This window comes from Corvus hawaiiensis, chromosome Z (genome assembly GCF_020740725.1).
Source record: "Corvus hawaiiensis isolate bCorHaw1 chromosome Z, bCorHaw1.pri.cur, whole genome shotgun sequence".
In the NCBI taxonomy this organism is placed as follows: Eukaryota; Metazoa; Chordata; class Aves; order Passeriformes; family Corvidae; genus Corvus; species Corvus hawaiiensis.
The window spans coordinates 40342234-40358785 of NC_063255.1; the positions used below are offsets into that span (position 1 = coordinate 40342234).

The 16552-nt window shown below is 43.0% G+C and overlaps 1 protein-coding gene across 2 annotated transcripts in view; it reads left to right on the forward strand.

The window, feature by feature from the left end:
- Positions 1-3411: 3411 nt before the first annotated feature.
- Positions 3412-16552, forward strand: part of FRMD3 (FERM domain containing 3) — a 134885-nt gene continuing 121744 nt past the window's right edge. For both annotated transcript variants that reach the window (XM_048292010.1, XM_048292011.1), the window contains exon 1: positions 3412-3596. In XM_048292010.1, coding sequence (XP_048147967.1) covers positions 3498-3596 — 99 coding nt within the window. In that variant the 5' untranslated portion in view covers positions 3412-3497. The remainder of the gene's footprint in view (positions 3597-16552) is intronic.

Below are 16552 nucleotides of genomic sequence, written 5' to 3' on the forward strand. Positions count from 1 at the left end.
AGTTCCTAATCTATTGTAGAAGGGAACTGAGTAAAATCTGAACTGTCCCAGACTTCATAAATTGTAGTGAAGTCACTGTTTGCTTATGGCTCCATGATCTCTGAGCAATACCTGAGTGCTGTGCATGCTAATGACCTGGCTGTGAGAGCCCATGAGGGACCCACATCCTAGGCAATGGGGAGGTATGGGTCTTGGGGAAGGAGGTTAGTGTGTCATGCAGGGCACCCCTGTGGGGACCGTGATTTGTGTATTTGGCCTACCCATGCTGGAACTCAAGGTCTGACCCATGGCAGGCAGTGTTTACAGCCATAGTAGTTGTATTTATGGATTAATCTTCGAGTACTTGGAAAAAACCCAAACAAACCCAAATCATATGTCTGTATATTTGGTTAAATTATAAACATTATTTGAAAGAGCTAAAGTTGCTGTTACTATCAGCCATTGAAGGGAAAATCCTTGACTATTATATTCTGTAATTTGGCTCCATGCAGAATCATCCAGATACCAAAGTACTACTTAAGCTCATTAGTGCTCCCTGCTGTCCCTGAATATAACTTTGTATCTGGCAGTAATTCCTAGGTAAGTAGGCTACTGTCCCTTAGGCCATCCACATGTACGTATCCCAAAGCAAAGTCATTCAGTGACCAGTTAGATGAAGAAAGAATGGGAACATGGCTATTCCACTATATTGATGAATCTAAAATGCATTTCAAGCATGTGTCTGCACACCACCCAACCAGTTCTTGCAGCTGTCAGTCATCACCTGGTATTGAGATCTCCCGTCAGACCTTCCAAGGACTGCGGTATGAAGCCAGGTGAGTGCTTTGATAGACCCCTCAATAACATACTGTGGTCTTGGCAGCAACAGAAGTAGCTGATAACCTTCCCCTGAGTCAGAAGCATATTCTGCACGTTCAAGCAGCGTATTTTTTTATATACTCTTATCAGCTCAGCGTTTTCTGATAACTGAATTAAATTTATCTGTGTGTTGCTTTGTGTTTTGTTATATTTGCCATACTATTTAATATTAGTTCCTCAAGCACCAGACTTTTCAGGTGATCTTTCCAAATACTAGCTTCATAAGGACTATTTGGCCTCTAAGATATGGCAAAAAAGAGTGCACTTTGATATGTGTTGAAGTAAGTTTGTGGTTTTTTCCTGCATAATTTACAATGCTAAGAAACCTTTAAGAACCGTCTATTTGTAAAAATAGTCTAGAATGCTTTTTGAATAAGGAAGGGATGGCAGTCCTAATATGTGATGCAAAATTCATCTGATGGATTTACATTGTGAAGTTGCAATTGGGCAGTGTTTGCTTCCATTGCTTGATTGGGGTTTTTTGGTTGTTCTTTGTTGTTTTTTGTTTCTTCCCTTTGGGTGGCGTATTTGGTTTAGATTGTTTCATTTATCTGGTGTCTTCCTGTTAGATGTCTGCCACATTCTGTGCAGTAAAAACTATTGCTGCAGTAGCTGAAACATAGAAATGGGTTACTTGTCTCACAGAGTTCTCAGGCACCTCGGGTCAACAGGCTATGAGGTATTAAAGTGGCAAAGTTACCAAAAGACAAGAGTGACCTGTTTTTACAACAGGCAAGTAAAATTTTGCTAAGCTCTGTGCTCAGGAAGCTGTGCTGCTGTTGGTACACACCAGTTCACACTTGCTGTGCAACAGTTTGGAGATGCAGATTTCATATTGTAGTCATCACTGTTGCTGTAACTCTGAGAACTCCTGGAAAACTTATCCCTCTCCATGTGGTCCTGACGGTAATGCAAAAAACCCCTTCAGACAGTGATAGGCTATGACCTGCTCCTTAAGTCTTCATCATTGGCTCAGCTCCCTCTTGCAATTCCCCTTTTGGATGGAGAAATATTTGCTGCAGAGACAGAAGGAAATCTAAAATACTTGGCTTAGAAAGAAAAGATTCCTTCTCTAAGAGAAGCACAAAAATCTGTGTCACCTGAGAGTCAACCTGCATGTGGGCTTAAATCCTGCTATTGAGTTCCCATGTTGCAGGACTGTAAGACAAAAAGTGTTATGTTATTATTAATGAGTGGGTGTCCACAACTGGCATCTCAGCTGATAAGGACCTTCTTCCATAACTTGTGGGCTGACTGTGGCTGATGAAGTGAATAATCTGTTTTAAATACTCGCTGGTTTGCTTCACTATTCACTATGCAGTTGAAAGCATTTATCATTTCTGAGAAGCATATATTTATAGCTTTTCTTTTATGTTCCACATTAAAGGGCTTTGCATATTTATTAGCTGATGGTAGCGAGCATTATATATTTCTCATTTGTTTGTGGTTGCCTGTATTTCCTGCTGTTAGCAGTCCAGCAGAAACCAAAGGAAGAGCTTACAGCAGAAGCGGCACTTAGGCTTTTACACTGGATTTTTTAAAGAACAACACATTCACACAGAACTACTTTCAAAACATGGACATCACAGACAGCTGGGCAAAATAACTGGAGTGCACCTTCTGTGTGACTGCTAGTGCTTATTTCTCTTTCCAAACTTCGCCACATCCCAATTTGCCCTGGCTGTTTTTCATTTCCTGTTTCAAAGGAAAGTGCTCATTTTTTAACACAGTGTTGATCCCTGTTTCAAGGCTGGTTAACTCTGGTGCTTGCTTTCTGCAAGCAAGGCTTTACACAAATGTATACACACTCTTGTGATGGAGGACTGGATGCTTTATTTTCTTTCCCACTTAGACACCAAATGAGGCGTGACTGCTGCTCCCTAATAAGTCATTTTTTTCCCCGAGGAAACAAGTTTCCAAGGCTTGCACTCTTAAATTAACTTGCATTCAGTTTTCTGCTTTTTCGTTAGGGTACACTCATCTTCGGTAAGGTTTCTTTATATATCTATATGTATGTATTCCACAGGGTTCTCCTCCTGCTTCGGGCTGTGTTGGGATACTCCGGAGACTCACGCTATGGGCGGGCAGGCAGCTTGGGGACTCCACTCCCCGCCGGCAGCCTGGGGGATGTCCCCCGTTTGCAGGGTATCGGGCATTCCCACGCGAGTACCAGTCGCTGAGATGCACTCAAAACCAGGACAGGCACGCCCGTGGCGGGGAAGGCAAACAATCGCGCTGACCATTTCCCCCTCGGCGCAGCGAGCCCGACGAAACGGAGCCCCGCAGGGAGCCCAGCCGGGACCGGTGGGGCGGAGAAGCGGGAGGAGCAGGTGAGGGCGGAGTGGTGCCCCCGCGGGCCGCGCCGTGCCATGCCGGGGGCGGGCGCAGGAGGATGCTGAGGCCGGCCAGCGGAGCGCATCCTGACGCAGCGGCGGCCCGAGCCGCGGCGGGCGGGCGGATGGCGGGCGGCGGCGGGGCGCCGCGGGGCTGAGGGGTGGCGCTGCCGCCGCGCCGTGCCGCGCCGCTCCGCGCCGTGCCGTGCCGCGCCGCGCCGTGCCGTGCCGTGGTCGGCCGGGCGCCGCTGCAGGCTGGCCCCCTGCAGCTGCCTGCGGGGCGGCAGCGGCGGGCGGGCTGCCGGGATGATCCGGTTCCGGAGCTCCAGCATCAGGTCGCTGAGCGCGGAGATGAAATGCACCGTGCGGCTGCTGGACGACTCCGAGATCTCCTGCCACATCCAGGTGCCGGCGCGGGAAGGGGCGGCGGCGGCGGCGGGGCGGCTCGGGGAGCGGCTCGCGGGTCGCAGGGCCCGGGCGGCGGCTCGGCTGGGCTGGGCTGGGCTCGGCTGGGCTGGGCTCGGTTGGGCTGGGCTGGGCTCAGCTCGGCTCGGCGCGGCCGCGGCGGGAGCTCCGCTCCCCGCACGCCCCGTTCTCGGCGGGGGCTCCGCGCACCTGCGGCGCGGCAGCCGCGGCTGCTCCGCCGCCTCCCGTGCTGCGCCACGGCGTTGCACTGCACGGCGTGGAGCCCGGCCGGCCGCTGCTGGAGCCGCGGGATCCCTCGGGCTCCGGCATCCCCGGCACAGCGTCCCCGCGGGCGGGAGGAGCGCTCTGGGCTGCGGTGGCCCGGGCCAGGGGGAACATCCCGGCGGCGACTCGCCCGTCCCGCGAGGCGGTAACGGGGCGCCCCAGAGGGCACCGCTGGCTGCGGAGCCAGTGTGCGGGAGGACTCGCTCTCCCATGCTGGGAAAGCCCTGCCTTGGAAGCAAGGCCCGCGGCGTGCGGTGTCGGGAACCTCCGTTACCGAGATAGCAGGCAGAGTTCAAAATGAAGCGCTGCTCCCTCTTCCTCTTCATTTAAGACAAAAAATAACTTGGAGCAGGCTTTTCAGTGACAGTAGTTGCTGTGTGGTTGGGAAAAAACCACCTTCGCTGTAGTCCCTCTTCCTAATTACTTAGTCCCTCTTTTTATTCCTTCAAGTAATAAGAATAAGGATGCAAAGTAAGGAGTCTGTGATTTTCTAGTGGAGCAGCAATGTTTGTAATGTGTGAAAGCAGGGGTATTTCTGGTGTCCTAACAAGAACCATAACTCTGGTGCATTGTGGAATACAGATTCTTACAGTTTCTTACAGATTTAACTGCGAACATTAAAATCAAGTAACCCTCTGAAATTTCCATGGCATTCATAGAATCACATAGATGAACTTGGCATCCAGATCAGAATATGTGAGTGGTCTTTTAGGAAGTTGTTTGTCACTCACAGTTGGTGTTTCTGTCTCTCTGGCAACATGAAAGAACTACAGCTCAAAATCAAGTTGGTAACCTTATATAAAAACCATTATGGCTAAAAAACCAAGTGCCATGAAATGCAAGTTCCATTTTTGCTCGGACCAAATTATGGTTTCTGTTAGTTCCAACAGAGCTATTTAACACAAGAATAGAGTAGGATAGTTCCAGTTAAAAGGGACCTAAAACAATCACCTAATCCGACTGCCTGACTGCACCAGGGCTGACCAAAACATAAAGACTGTTACTGAGGGTATTGCCCAAATGTTTCTTTTTGAGGCACTGGCAGGTTTGAGGCATCAGTTCTGTGAAATTCTAGTGTCTGACCATCCTCTTTGTAAAGAAGTACTCCCTAACGTCCAGTCTGAACCTCCCCTGATACAGCTTTGAGCCATTCCCACATCTCCTGTCGCTAAATCCCAGGGAGAACAGATCAGTACATCCCCCTCCACATCCCCCCTAAGGAAGCTGTACAGAGCAATGAGGTCACCTCTCAGCCTCCTTCTCTCCAAACTAGACAAACCCAGAGCCCTCAGCTGCTCCTCACGGGATGTGCCTTCCAGCCCTTCCACCAGCTCTGCCGTCCTTCTCTGGACCATTCAAGGACCTTCCCGTCCTTCTCAAACTCTGGGGCCCTGCACAGCACACAGGACTCAGGGCGAGGCCGCACCACGGCTGCATCCAGCAGGATGATCCCGATCCCAGCTGGTGCTGCCGTGGCTGATGCAGCCGGGATGGGGTTTGCCCTCCTGGCTGCCCGGGCACACACTGCTGACTCACACTGAGCTGCTGCCCACCAGCACCCCTAGATCCCTTGCTGCAGGGCTGCTCTCCACACACTCCTCTCCCAGTCTGTGGTTGCGTACTAGTTACTCTCAAACAGCATGTAGCCTGGAAGTAACAGGAAGTTACACAGCAGAAAATATTTTGTACCTGTATCATTATAATGCTCTTATTAATGAAGAGTGTGGTTATAAGATTTATTGGGTAAGAAGCAGCATGGCCTTCAGAGTATTTTCTTGGAGTTTAATGCAAGCTTTGCATAACTTATTTGGCACCTTTAAAAATTAGTCTCTTTAAACAATCATAAATTTAAGGTCAGAATCTGAAATGGTGTTATTACAGCTCTTTGGATTTGTAGTATTCAACAGATTTACATGTGCTAAGAGTATGCCCTTCAGTGCCTACAGGGCAGAAAAAAAGAGTTACTTTAGGTGTTGGTCAAGGTGAGGCAATGAGCTCAGAACCAGTTATATGGTATTGCATTGTTGTGGCTCATTCTGCATGCAGGAGAAAAGTCACTGTTGAAAATGTTTTAACTATTAGAGTTCTAAGGATAGTTCTGAAGATTGAATCTGTTATAATATCGATTAGAAGTTGTTTTTCTGAGTCTGCACACTGACAAAAACATTTAAAAGGTGAGAATAGCTCAGACTGTTTTTTACCCCCATGGGATTTTAGGTACTGAAATTCTAAGTATGTAAATACAGAACCTAGTATGAGGAATTACTTTGCTCTTGGTCACTTCACCAGAAACATGCAATTAATGATATTCTGTCATTCTGACTTGCTTGTCACTCTTTCCTTTGCCACAAACTTTAAACTGCTTAATAAGACAGCTACCCCTTACCTATCACTGTATATGCAGAGGACATATAGTATAGTTGTATAATTTATTTATGCTCCTGTGTGTGCATAGCTTTTAAGACACTAGACTAATGAATCCCAAACCACTCAACTTTCTGTCTTCAGTTTCTCTGTCAGGCCTGTATTTGAACTTCTTCTTAATGTGGACAAAACTTGCTAGGAGCTTTAGCGATACTAAATTTTTTTTTAATGAAAGAACCCCCCACTTGCCTATTAGTTCTATATATGCATATTGATGCATGCTCACCGGGACAAAATAGCCCAGATGATGTGCTGCTGGGTTAACAGTAGAAACGCCAGGGTTTGCCAGCTGGAACATGTTGGACAGCTGTGTTTTGGTCATTAAGAGGATAAGAAAGCCTAATTCTACAACACTGAGAAATGTCATCAGAGTCTTCTAGGGACACAGGATGCAGTAAGGAATCTGACAACTGAAACTCTAGCTGTGCATTTTCAGGGGAAAGGGAGGGGAGATATGTAGCTAGCCTGGCTGGTGAGGTGTGTAGATGTGATTTGCTGCAGTTTAGCACACCAAGTTCTACCAAATCCTACTTTTTAAAGTATATCTTTCCAGCAGTTGGCTTGCACACATAGACTAGTACCACAGGACCCTGGCACCACTTCTGGGCAAAGATGCATGCTAATTTTCAGATGCACTGTAGATCTTTGGCCCTACAAAATATGCAACCAGAATTGTGTGTTACTCATCTAAAACACTGGGAGGTAGTTTTAGGGAAAGTAAGCAGGAGCAGATATATTTAAAAGCTGCATATGCATATGTGTGTATTTTTTTCCTTCTTGTGTAAATTTCAGTGTTTAGGTAGGCAAAGAAAATACATTTTTATTTCTATTATTAGAGTTCTTTCAAAGCAGCATTACATCAAGCCACCAAGCTAATAAAGTCTGCTTTTGGAAATTACATATTTTAGCAAATAATCTAGTGACAGCATATGGAGCAGTGTGGAGAGAATCAGAAGTGAATCATGCATTTTCAGACTCCAGCCAACTAGTTATTGAGTTGTGCAGCTGCCATGTAGGTCACCAAGTTGCTCAAGGCTAGGTTTGCAGCTCAAAGGTCAAGATTCAGTGCGTCGTCCTCCTCATCTGAGACACTTTGTGACTGCAAAATAGATGAAGTGACAGACACAAGAAAGGGCTGGGGCCCGAGGGACACCTAACTAATTCTTGTGGTGATGTTTATTTTCCCATATTTTTTGTTTGTGAAGGCTCTCTGTGACCTGTAGTCAGAAAGTCTTATAGCAGCAGTAGGGTGAAGCTGCTGTGGCACAGCTAAAATTGAGAGGTTATGAAAAACAGCCTGAAGAGCCAGTGGCCACTGTCTGTTTCCATTTGCAAGAGAAAGAGGTGACCTGCTTGTGCAGCCTGCCTGATAAAGCACAGAACCAAGGTTTGAAAGAGGGCAGTGGGGGGAAGTAGGTCTTCAAAACTATTGGAAATGAGTCTGAAGCAGCAAGAAGACCTCCTTTCTGGAGGTATTAATGAGATACATCTCTTTTGAGTCAATGACATAATGGGCAAAAACTTCCATTTTTACTTCAAGCAATAACTTCATGCACCAAGTTAGCCTTTTAGTAACAACAGCCCAGAACAAGTCTTGGTTTAATCCACACCACTTGCTCACGCCTTAATTCAAGTTTTGCTTTACTCCTTGAGATGATCAGGTCCAGCTGTGCACAGCTGGAGATAAGGTTGGCATGACTGAAGCTTTTCTCTCATTTGGAGCTTATTATTGAAAATGGTAGTGAACTTTCCTGTCTGTGTGTTTATTTGTAGAAATACTTCATGACTGCGTCTTCTTGTATCTCAATCCATATGTAAAATTGTGTTGTAATGGGGCCTTTTTAATGACACAAGTTTTGCTTTGTATGAGCTTTCCCATAAAAATACCTGTTTTGATATTTCCAAAAATATCAATTGTCTACAACACTGTTTTTTTCTTTTAATTGTATCTAATTAGTTATTTGATTGTTGCTTAAATGAAAAAGCTTGAATTTCTATGTGTGTCCAGATTTTGAGCAAGGAAAAGATATTAGTTTTAAAAACTGGTTTAGGAATCAGGAAGAAAATATAGCAGAGCAAAGCTTTGATTTATTCATGGTCTGTTCTTAGACCTTTTCACTTCTTTTGCAGAATTTAAAATGAAGGTGACAAGATCTGAGAAAGCTCACTTCTTTCTGCTGATGGTTCAACAGTGTAGAATGGTCTTGTGCTTTACTAATCTAATTTTGGGAGCAGCTTCTGTGCAGTTTGAATACTGCTGCCTGTACTTCGGCTAATAATTTACTTGCTTGACTCTTTTTTTTCTAATTTTCTTTTAAACGTGACATACACTGTTCTGTCTAGTTCTTTTTGTAGCACATTGATCACTGGAAAGTTGCCTACTTGTTTAATGTTTTCTGCTTGGTCTGTGTCTTGCAGGCAAATGCTAAATTTAATAGAAATCTGCTAACCAGAGAACTCTATTTAAAATTCTCATCCCTCAATAAAGTGTAAAAACCAAAACAACATGCTGAAGCAGGCTGTGAAGTAAAAGAGTAGTGACCACAAGTCTCACTGTGAAGGTATGCTGAATGCCAATGAGTTAAAAAAATAAGTGGGAAAGGGAAGGCAGCATGAGAATGAAAGTAGTGGAGAAGTCAGAGATGAAAAGAAGGCAGAGAATCATAGCTGTGGAAAGGGAGAGGTTAAGGGATTATGTAGACAGAAGGCAGGAGATTTAATGAATTTATACTTATCCTGGGAGAGATGTTAGAAGCGTAACAAGCAAGAGCCTCAAGCTGCTGGATTGATACTATAGCGTTCAAAATAGTAAGATGAGATAAGAAAGGAGATGCAGGTTAGGAGGAATTCCTTTCCATGTTCTGTTGACACATTTTAGAAACTGCTCATTAGGGCTTGTATTCCTGAACTCATGCTTGAGGGTCTAATTGTACAGTTACAATTGTACTCTTGGTGAGAGTCACACATGGGAAGACTCCCTAAGAAAGCTAAGCCTATGGGTTAGAGCTATCTCTGTTGTAATTGCATGTGTTTGATTAAAGTTGCTGTAATGTATTTGTTTTCTGTTTGTTTGTTGGAGTTGGATTGGTTGGTTTTGTCCTTTTTTTTTTACATTAATAGTTCTTAAGGATGTGCTCTTAGCTCCTTCCAGGGCTGAAAAAGAAACAGGAATAGAGAGTGCCACTAGAAGATTACTAGGGTGTTGTGAGTTCTCATTAAAAATTAAGAAATTAATTGTCTTGATGGATTTTGATATGTGTTTCTGAAACTTGGTGTTTGCTTAATGTTGGTTTCTTTGTCTCTGGTAAAGAAAAGGCACATACCTATGTGTTACACTGCCGTATTTCTACTAATTCATGAGCTCTGTTGTTCTTTCTTGCTATTTTAAATGAAAATACTCCGAAAGCTGGTTTACACAGGACTTTATCCAATATATACTAAACTGCAGCTGAACTGCTTTACTGTTGGCTAAAGCTTATTAATGATGAATTAGTTTTTTTCCACATTCTCATGTTGTCTGATTAAAGAACAAAATCTGAAAATTCTTTGTCCTAAAGACCCTAATCTTGCCTTTCCTTTTTAACTGCCTGTTTGCTTTGTGTCATGATTGACGTTGTAATTCATATTTTGAACGTGTTTCAGTAAAAAAGAAACAATGTAGATGATAAGTAACTTAATGTACTGGTGGGTTTGGTGCTGAAACCTGGAGGAAAAAAAATTATGAAAAATACAGGCATCCTTACACTAAGTTGTCTATTTAAAAGGGACAAGCTAAAAGGAGAGTTGCCAGTTTAAAATGTAAGTATAATCTTTTCACTTTTACCCTCCTTTCATTTTTCTTTCAGCTTTGCATAAAAATTTCTGCATTCTTTATGGTCAGGCATGTTTGGACACTAGATGAACAGTAGATTTGGAGCTGAAGTAATAATAAAAGGCAACTAGAAAATCAGTAACACCATTCAGCTTATATCTCTGAACTGCAAATCATCATTTTGATCCTGTGTGATAGAAAAGTGACTCCTGTGAGATACAGAACACTTTGCAGGGACTTCATGCCCTTTTTTTCTTGAAAGGGCTTTTGGCACCTCACCATAGTTTTCTTGCGCCTTGAGACACCTTCACCTATATGAGCATCTTCAGTGCACTGACTCTATTCAATCTCACTGAAGTGAGATTGAATAGAGGACGCAGCCAAGAAGAAATAATTTGGTAAAATTAACTGGCCAAAATGAATAATTTGTAAGGAAGTCCTGTATTTTCACATTTTGTTTGTATTTTCCTAGGTTGAATTTCCTGTAGAGGTCAGAAATTATTTAATAGTGTGTGTCAATGCTCCTGAACTTATCTTTAAGAAAAGGAGAGATTAATGCCTTTTCTATGGGAAGGTGATATAGGGAGTCTGTATGGTTCTTGCTGGTCCCCTGTAACAGATATTATATTAAAAACTCAAGGTTTAAAAACTTAGGTTAAAGAATGGGAAAAATGGCAGCTGATTTTTCTCTTCCTCCTCAAAAAAAACCAACCAGGTGGGTTGGAGAGTGATAAAATGCTTGTGTTCTGTAGTACAGATCCCTGGGTATTTTGGCTTATTAAGTCAAACACACTGAAATGGCTCTCTTCATCTTCTTGTTGTTCTCTCTCTCTTTTTGCACTTCCCCTCCATTTCCTAGTGTTGATAATGTCAACCTGTTGACAAGGTTCATAATGTCCAGGTAATCCTTCTCTCCTTTTCCTGTTAAAGTCAAGCTGTCAGTGTATGACTTTGGCTGTGCCTTTCCCTGCTGTCTATGGAATATATCTCCTTATATAGTTCTTCATTCAACTGAGGCTTCTTGTCTGTTCCTTCATTTTTGATTGCTTAAATACTGTCTCATTTTTCTGCTTAGCCTTGCTTTCTCAGAGACCCACTCTAGACCTTGCAAATCACATTTTTGTTCTTTGTTCTCACTGTTTTAATTCCTTGTCTGATAGTGAAAACACAGTTTTAATAATTCAGCAGTAAATAAATTAATATTAAATCTTATTCTTTCTGGCATGAAATAATAATAATAATGATTATGATAATGATAACAACAAAAACAATAATAATATCAGCAACACACTTTCCTTTCTTCACACCTCTACTGTCAGTTACATTATCTTTTCCAGCTACAAACATTCAATTCCAAAAAGTGTTTCTGTTTTCCTCTTTTCAGGGTCTAACATGTTTTTGGTGGAGGTGTATTGAATAATCAGCTCTTGCCATTTCAGTGTGCTTGCCATTTCAAGATAGATGAGGTTCTATGGCAGTAGTAAGCCAAGTGTGAACAGTAATCATCATATTTGTGGTCGCTGTTCATGGGAGTTACTGAAGAATGAACACAGATGATCTAGTACTGCTACATTCAGAGGAAAGTTCCCCCTGCCTGGAAACTTCAGAGAAAATGTGTCATACCAATCCATACATGGTTCAGTAAATGTATAAAATTTCTCAAGGTTGTTCACTGCCAGAAAGGCGAAAGTAAAGGGTGGTATACCTTAAGTTCTTTTTCAGCAGAAGTGTTCACAAATGGAAATAACTCCTCCAATAGCTGGAAGTCTGGCAATTAAAAATAATTGCAGTAAGATACATAAGTATTAAGTGGCTGCAAAATCATTGCTCTTTAAATGCTTCCTTTGGAAAATATGTCAAATGAGTCAACATCTTCATTAAAAATACTGTTATTTTTCCTTTGTTTATTTGAACCCCAAGAAGAAGTAAACAATTCGTATCAAAGATGTATTTTGCTCCTTTCAAATATATTATCTCACAATGATATTTTCCCCATAGCAACTGTCTTTGGATTAGAATTGTACTTAAAAAAACCACAAACCAAGATGATTTCCATCTGATTATTTTTTTCCTGATGTTGTAATATGTAAATTTGCTATAAAGGGGCAATGTTGCAAAGATAACTTTAGAACTTCTGACAACACCATGCAAAACATTTTCCATGCCATCAGCCTGTATGCCCACTTTTCACAGTTTTTCACATAACAGAAAGCTAAAAAGAAATGGGATTACAAAATGAAAACAAACACACAATGCCTTCATCTTCCAAACCCAAACAGTATCAGAAGAATTTACAACAGGACATAATTTGTTAAATATAAATAAATTGAATTTGTGAGGATATTGATGCATGAAGTTCAGACTGCAATGGTGCGTATTTCTTTTGTTTCCAGGTGCAGAGACTAGTCAAACTCTTTTGCCTCCAAAACAGCACGTCTATGTGTGACCTGCCTTTTGGGAATGGTTCCTGGACTCTCCTATCTGTTGCAGTGGGGGTTCTTGCAACACGTGTATCAGACAACGAGGCCCGTGGAAAAGTACCAGTCAATACTTGGGAACAAGTCGGCAAGAATGCTAATTAGGAGAAACACTACTGTTGTCGTAGCAGTTTGCTAACATGGGTGGTCGATTTCAACACTCCAAAATGCTTGGAGGGTTTTGGTAGTCTTAGTATAGATGCAAGCTCCATTTTCAAAAAGAAAAAAAAAAGGAAAGAAAAAGATTTTCTGAATGACTAAAGATGCATTTTATAGTTCGTTACTAAAACATGTGAAATGGTGGCTGTGTTCATGGCACTGTCATCTTAAGTGGAAAATCTGAAGTATTGTGAGGAGGATCTTCAACTGTTGTTGGTAGTTAAACCAGGAGTCACACTGGTCAGTAGGTGTTTACAAAGCATCTGCATTTAGAATATATGGCTGTAATCTTGGATTTGTACCTGTAATCTGTTCTGTGATGATGGTCTTGATTTTTGTTTGGGGGGAGAGGGTGTGTTGTTTTGAGTGCTCTTAGCAACAGAGTCTAATTCAAAAGTCCTCTGCACAACTTCTGTTAATGGTGTTCTGTTGTTTTCACTTTTTCAAACACAAACTCCAGGCCCTGTAGAGGAGTGATAAATGAGATGTGGCTGTTTCTTTATTTATTTGAACAGTACTTGAAAAATGCAGATGAGATTGTCTATGGAGTGCTATACAGGCCACAGAAATACTACAGAACATACTTCTAGTCCTATTTGTTTAGGCTTTTCAGAACAAAAGACAGCTGATCTTTTGCATTCACCCTATTAATTTAAAATTGATAAACAAAGATAAATACTGCATAATCAGAGGATGATAGCTGCTCTCGTGTTGCATGGGACAGTTAACAGGGGTGCAAGTTAAAATCTGAAGCTGTGCTGTGCCAGCCTGAACTTTAGTGACTTCAAGGATTCATCTTGAGACATTCAGTGTGCCGGTCGGTGGAGTGCACCACATGCATTGACCCTGCTTGCTCCTGCTCTGTGTGAGTTTTCTTTAGTTCCATCCTCGGTTACAGATGGTGCTGTGAGTGATTCAGTGTGCACATTCAGCCATTCAGATAAAATCACTCCAGCGGTTCGAAGTCCCCCTGCCAGTTGCAAAGTGCAGATCCAGGGAGGCTTTCTGTTTTGACTGGAGAATCCGCTCACATTGCCAGGATTTCCGGATTAGTTTTCTTTATGGTCTGGCAGTTGGTACTTAACAGCCACTAGAATAGAGTTGAGCAGAAGTTGTCAGTCCCCAAACCAAACCATGCTGCTGGCTCGTGGGCATTAAAGCAAGGAGAGTAGCACATCTAAAGGCAAAATGCACAATCTGCACAGTTTCAGGACAGTGTGTTCAGGTATTTTTTGTGTGTGCACTATATGCACCAAAGAAGTAGCAATTTTCATCCTCTTACCTTCTTGAGAATCAGAGGCTGGTTTGTATCTTGCCCAGAAGAATTTATGGTGTAATTTCAGTGAAAACACAGGGAGGGAATGCTTGATCCATGTTGTGATGATGAGACGTCACAAAGCAATTCATGCAGTTGCCTTGAGTTTAAACTTAAGTGTGGAAAAACGCTGCTGTAGAAGAGAAATTCTAGTAGCGGAATGCTGGTATATGTGGGCACGTGGAAAATCACACAGGCCAGTGTCCACAGAGGAGACAGAGGCAGAAATCAACTTCATTTGAATAAAGGGAGAGACCCCTCTGTCCTTTGTGCTCATGGGGAAGAGAACAAGACTTCAGTTGTGTAGAGATTTCGGTCGTTAAGTGATGCAAGGCAAAGATGGCAGTATTGGTTACATCTTACCAGTGTTTGCACCTGTATTTTTGTTTCATCCTGTTAAGTAGAAATTCTTTCCAGTGAAAGAACACATAGTTTTTAAATGTACAATCACAACCACTGAGGTAATTTTTACTAATCTATTATGTTCCCCTCCTTATTTTATATTTCACATTTGCTTTAAGGTGTCAAGGGACGAGTTCTGTTTCAGCTAGGTTTGTGTAAATAACTCGATCTCTCCTGACTCTCTCTTTCGATCTGGTTTAAACTCAGAAAAGCAAAGAAAGTTAAGTCTCTGTGCATAAACTGGAAAGAACTTAGAAGGTTCAAAATATTCCCAGAAACGAGATTAAAACCAAACGAGGTTAGGTGTTGATGCCAAAAAATTGATGTATTTTATTTAATAGTAGAGAGGCAAAGAGAAGGAAAGAGAAAAGAAAGAAAAAGAAGGAAAGAAGGAAAGAAGGAAAGAAGGAAAGAAAGAAAAAGAAAGAAAGAAAGAAAGAAAAATGGAAAAAAGAAGTGTGCGTGGGAGATGGGGGAACAGGGAGAGGTGACAGGGGTTAGATGGAAGCAGATCACCCATCCGAGGGTCTCAGTGACATCTCGTTGCTCCCCTCCATCCGCTCTGCTGGTGCTGAGGGTCCCCTGTCGCCGCCGTGGCCACACCGCTACACGCTGCCACACGCCATGTCACACTGCCACACGCCACCACACGCCGCCACACGCCAAAGAGTGCAGAATTCCGTGGATTCATATACACTCTGGGCCAGGTGCCAACGCCCACGTGCCTCCCTTGCAGAGGCCGGCTTGACACTGTGCCTTGCAACACTGAGGGTCTGTTGCATCATCTCTGGGGCTCTGGTGCTCAGTCTGGGGACCCTTTTGAGGGGGGCCCCTGTGATGGGCCATGTCACCCCCTCCTGCTGTGGATAAGCTCCCCCCCGCCCCCAGTGAGGACCCCTCAGCTGGGCTCCTCTGCACAGTGGAGGATGGGCAGTCACTGCGCCTCTGACCAGAGGCTTTTCCAAGATACCCAAAGCCTCTCCTCCCTCCCCCCCTTGGTGTGGGGGTCTGTTCGAGCCTGGCAGCTGATAGCCCTGGGGCTGTGGTCCTCATCTTGGAGGTGTTAAGCCTGTGCTCAGTGAATGTCCCCAGCCCTGAGTTGTTACTTTATCTTATCTTCATCAGCGAGCAGTGTCAGGCCTCAGCCGGGGCCCCATTCAGGGTGTGGTAGTGTTCTCTTCAGCTTTTGTAATACAGTTTTAAAAAGTGCTTTAAGAAAATGTTTAAGTCATAAACTATAATATTTCAGTCTCTGACACTCTCTTAGAGGCTCATGAATCTTGTGAATGTAGAAAGAACTACAGGAGGTTGGGTTGGATTGCGGAGGAAAGGAAAGTAGGAATCGTAATTCTTCTCTGCAGCTGCAATGGCTTTGATTGCTTCTCCTGCCTTTTGGCAGCTCCTAGCTTCCTGCCTTCTCTGTAACGGGTGAAGATACCAGATCTGTGCCTAAACACAGACTCCCTCCTGAGGCCAGGATCTGACTTGCCAGTTGCATCTGTTTTTCATTATCTATTTCTTCAGTTCACCAGTCTTCAACCCTTTTCACAGATTCTCATTATGGCACTTGCAGGCTATGATTTTTTATGTCTACTTTTTCTTTGGAAGTGGGGCAGTGTATTGTCTTGGTAACAGAGACCTAGATTGGTTGATAAACAGTTCCTGAGTTTGCTAATTCCTGTAATTATTTCACAGGCAGTATTCAAAGAATTGTTATAGATTCTGTAAATCATTGCTTACTTGTGTCCCGTTGACTTTTTTCATTCCAAGGTACTTCTTTGGGCCATCTTTTAATGATAATGATCTGGCATTAGTCTTTGGACAGTGATGGCTAGAAGTTCCATGCTATATTTTGGATTGAGGTTGTTTTTCTGGTTTTTGTTTGTTTGTTCATTGTTTGGTGTTTGTTTGGCTTGTTTGTTTGTTTGTTTTGGTAATCTTTTGGAATTTATTGGCTCAGTGAATGATCTTGACTGTAATTTACCTATAGTCTGTATAATTTTAAGGCTTTTACAGTATCCAAACTGTCTGTATAGGGACTTTCTGCATTTCTTTTATATTACTCAGGTTTTGCAACAACCAC